General features: G+C 39.9%; 1 protein-coding gene across 1 annotated transcript; it reads left to right on the plus strand.

Moving 5' to 3' along the window:
- Nucleotides 1-2088: 2088 nt before the first annotated feature.
- On the plus strand, nucleotides 2089-3036 carry LOC308418063 (olfactory receptor 51I2-like; the record flags this gene model as incomplete). The annotated part of the gene is made up of 1 exon (XM_080913394.1): nucleotides 2089-3036. The coding sequence occupies one exon, from the start codon at nucleotides 2089-2091 to the stop codon at nucleotides 3034-3036; it is 948 nt and encodes a 315-aa protein (XP_080769520.1).
- Nucleotides 3037-4138: the final 1102 nt, after the last annotated feature.

Raw genomic sequence — 4138 nt, forward strand, 5'->3', positions numbered from 1 at the left:
CCTCATTGTACAGCTTGTGCATCTATTCTGTGAATGAGTCTTTGAGTGAGTAGGAACTGGCCTAGGGGAAGGGTTCCATTTAGCTGGAGGAGAGAAAGAATGAATTATTCATATAATATCATGTTCTAGTGTTGGGCTCTTTGTAACTCAGACTATGATTTGACACATTGCTTACAAGACCCTGGCAGTCATAAGGGCATGCCACATGTGCATGCCAGCTTTGTTTGATTAGAAAGAGAGGGACATTTATCTTGTTCTTTGCACAGAGCTCTGAAGCACCCAAGAGAATAAAACGCAGGAGGTAAACACGAGGATCCTGTGGCGATGAACCTATTCCCAACAGTGTTTGGGTGAAGAATATTAGGTCTTGCTGTAGACCTTGCATTGCTCAGAGGTTGAGATGAGCTCCTGAGAAATATGGTATGGATATGGTTTCTTCTATAGCCTTCACAAATTCTGGGCTGAGCATAGCACATGATGCCTAGAGCATGAGGCAGGGTAATATATCTCCTTGTAGCTGTTGGCAGTGGTATTTGAGTTTCTCTTAATCTTTATTCTCAGTGTTGCTGCCGTTGTCACTTTAGTCTTCCCTCTCTGATCTTGCATCCGGAACCTTACACTTCCCCACTTGGCCTTTTTCATTTTCATAGTATTTCTTTTTAACATTTCTTTTTATTTCAGCCTTTCCTCTATTTGTTCTCTTGTCTTTCTAACTCTTTACCACTTCTTTCACGCCCTGTCCTCATTCTGTTCCTTAGTGTAAATTCCCTGACAACTACTAAGAAAAGTGACATTAGTGTCAGAAGGGGCCACAAAGGCCACTTTATCTTCTCCGGCTAAGTGGAAACAGATATGAATGCTATTCTTTTCCCCCTTAAGCAGGCTTTTAGTTAGGACAATTTTAGATTTTCTTCTTAAAGTGAATGGATCCCCTAAAACAAGTAGTGTTCTTTCTTTGTATGGTGTTGTCAGGAGGTCATTGCACTGTAAAAATGTCTCCAAGTATTTCTTGTCTGCCCTTTCTATCACTTCAATACTAATGCTATTTTCCAGCAAACTCATCCTTCCTTCCGGACTCTTGGGACTGTCTCAAATCCTTGTACCCCAAGAAGTAATTTCCTTCTGATATCTAATATTAATATTCCCTGATATAATACTTATCTTCTGCCACAGGAAACTATTTTATGAGGCTTATATAAAATAATAAAGATAGGAACAGTATGCTATTCAATTATGGATATGTGTGTTAATGATTATCTGTGAGACACAGAAACTGATCTGGCAAACAAATTCTAAAGCCACCTTTTACAAGGCAGTAAATGCTTATAGGCTTGACACAGAAATGTTACAAAACATTGTCAAATGGAGTTTCTTGCTCAAATGAGCGTGTCTAAAACATATACAAGAGGGCAAAGAAGAAGGATGTAAAACAAAAGGTATGTTGCTCTTCCACCACGTCCTCTCACAGCTGCATTTGGGCAGATGGAAGGCAACATTTCTTATCACCTACACCTGGGAAAATCTGACATTCCAGCTGAGGAACAGCAATGGTATGTCATAAACACAAAAACATTCAATATGTTATCAGTTTACAGAGAAAAAAAAACCCTGGAGATTGTAGTTGAGTAGAATTCAGGTTCTAGCCATATAGCTTCCTTTTCAAGAAACTTTATTTTACTTAGACATTTGTTTTCTTATTTTTCAGATTGGATGTTTAATTTCCTATAGATCAACTTAGGTAATGGCTATGAAGTTGGAAGCATATGGAGGTAGCTGACTGACTGATCATAAAGACCATGCCCAAGAAGCTACTAAGAGACTGAATGAGATGCTCAACTCCCACACTTGATGTCCAATTCATTTTCTGAATGAGGCCTAGAAAAAAAGCATCTTCCCATAGCTAGAGGTTAAAAACCTTCTGATCAGCTCACCAGTGGATTTCAGAGATCAAATTCATGTGCAATTATTATTAAAAGAAAATAAAGCTATGTGCTGCCTTTCCATCCACAGGAATACCAGTCGTATTGGTCACATGTTATAGTTTTCCAAAACATCCATCTGACTGGTGACAAATGACTCTGTCATCCCATGGGACACTTCAGGATCAATGCCTCTCAGGCTCCCAGCTTCATTCTGACAGGCTTTCCAGGAATGGAAGCCATGGAGCCCTGGCTGTCTCTCCCTCTCCTTTTATTCTATGCCATCTCCATCATAGGCAACTCCTTGATCCTCCTCATCATCAAGGAGGAGCAGAGCTTACACCAGCCCATGTACTACTTCCTGTCTCTGCTGTCAGTCAATGACCTGGGCGTGTCTTTCTCCACACTACCAACTGTTTTGGCTGCCCTTTGCTTCCATGCCCGAGTGATCAGCTTTAACGCCTGCTTGGCTCAGATGTTTTTTATACATCTCTTTTCTTGGACAGAGTCTGGCATCCTTCTAGCCATGAGCTTTGATCGCTATGTAGCCATATGCAATCCCCTGCGCTATGCCGCGGTGCTCACCAACGCTCGCATTGTGGCAATGGGCCTGGGAACAGTCCTTCGTAGCTTTGTTCTCATTGTTGTCTTCCCAGTGCTTTTGCACAGGCTGCCTTTCTGTCACCCTCAGAACATCCTCTCCCATGCTTACTGCCTACATGTGGACATGATTAAACTGGCCTGTGCTGATGTTTCCCTCAATGGCCACTATGGATTGTCCATTGTGTTGCTCACCTTTGGCCTGGACTCTGCACTCATCCTCATCTCTTATGTGCTTATCCTGCAATCCGTGCTGGCCATTGCATCTCGGGAGGAGCGCCTGAAGACACTCAACACATGTGTGTCCCACATCTTGGCTGTGCTCATCTTCTATGTGCCCATGGTCAGTGTTTCCATTGTGCATCGCTTTGGGGCTGGCCTGCCTCATGCAGTCCATATCCTCATGTCTGTTCTCTATCTCTTTGTGCCTCCTATGCTAAATCCTATCATCTATTCCATTAAGACAAAGGAGATACGCCGGAGACTCCTCAAGATGCTTTTCAGAATGAAGTTGTGACTCAGGAAAAGACAGAAACAGTACATGATCTAGTGTTGGTGGTATGGACAGCCGGGCACAAGAATAGGGAGAGATTAACTAAGGGATGTGAGGTCTGTGCTTAAAGTTCCAGGATCACTGATAAGTTTAATCTAAATTATTAGGCTTGTATCGGCTAACACCATTTGGGGTCGTAACCAGAACTTAACTCTGTTAACTTTTCTTAGAGACAGAAAGCAATCTTGTTTTCAGGATAAGCAAGAGAATCGTTATTTTCTAGAGAGCCAAAGACTAATATTAAAATCTCTAGTGATAGTCTTGGGCTTTGAGGAATATGCATAAAAAAGATAAAGATTTAGATAGGGTTAATGTGGGATGAACACATGTCTTCTGTGCTGTGGGAATTTAGTCAAAACTAATTTGGTACTTGGGGTCTGAAAAGCTGAAGCTCTCTGCTGCTTATGTACTTACAATTTGTCTTCAGAATTCGTTGGACATTTTGCTGACACACAGGAGACCAGAGGCACATCGGCATTTAGTTTAACCTAATTGAAGTTAACTGCCCTTTGCTTTTAATTCTGGGGGACTGTTTTGCAATTCTCCATGAATATATTTATTCACAAAGAATAAGACAGTAATCTTGTGCTATTCTATCCATCCGTATGAGACCTGCCATGATCCTCCCATTGAGATCGGATCTGACAGTGAAAGACTAATATTAAAGGATTAAGTGAAAAAATGGTTGAATAAGGAATAGTAAATGTGTAACTAAGGTAAAGAGATAACAAATTAACAAACTTATAAACCATTGCTAACATTTTTCGGATGAGAATTTTATTTAGAAATGTTTCCTAGCTCTTTAAGTCATGTTGATTCTAATAGGAGAAAGTGTTAATGAAACTTGAGATTTTAGTCTTGACATTTTTTTTTTTCCGCATGTGAAATAAGGAATCAGTCTTTCATCTGTTTACTTCATAGGCTTGGTTTAAAGTATAACAAGATGAATTGCTTTAATATTTATGTAATAATAGACATACATTATTTGTTCATACATATTTTTATTATATAATTATATATCATCGTGTATTTATAAATACAAGATTCTTTGTTGAGTTTTAAATAT

The sequence above is a fragment of the Micromys minutus genome, assembly GCF_963924665.1.
Source record: "Micromys minutus genome assembly, chromosome: 2".
Classification (NCBI taxonomy): domain Eukaryota; kingdom Metazoa; phylum Chordata; class Mammalia; order Rodentia; family Muridae; genus Micromys; species Micromys minutus.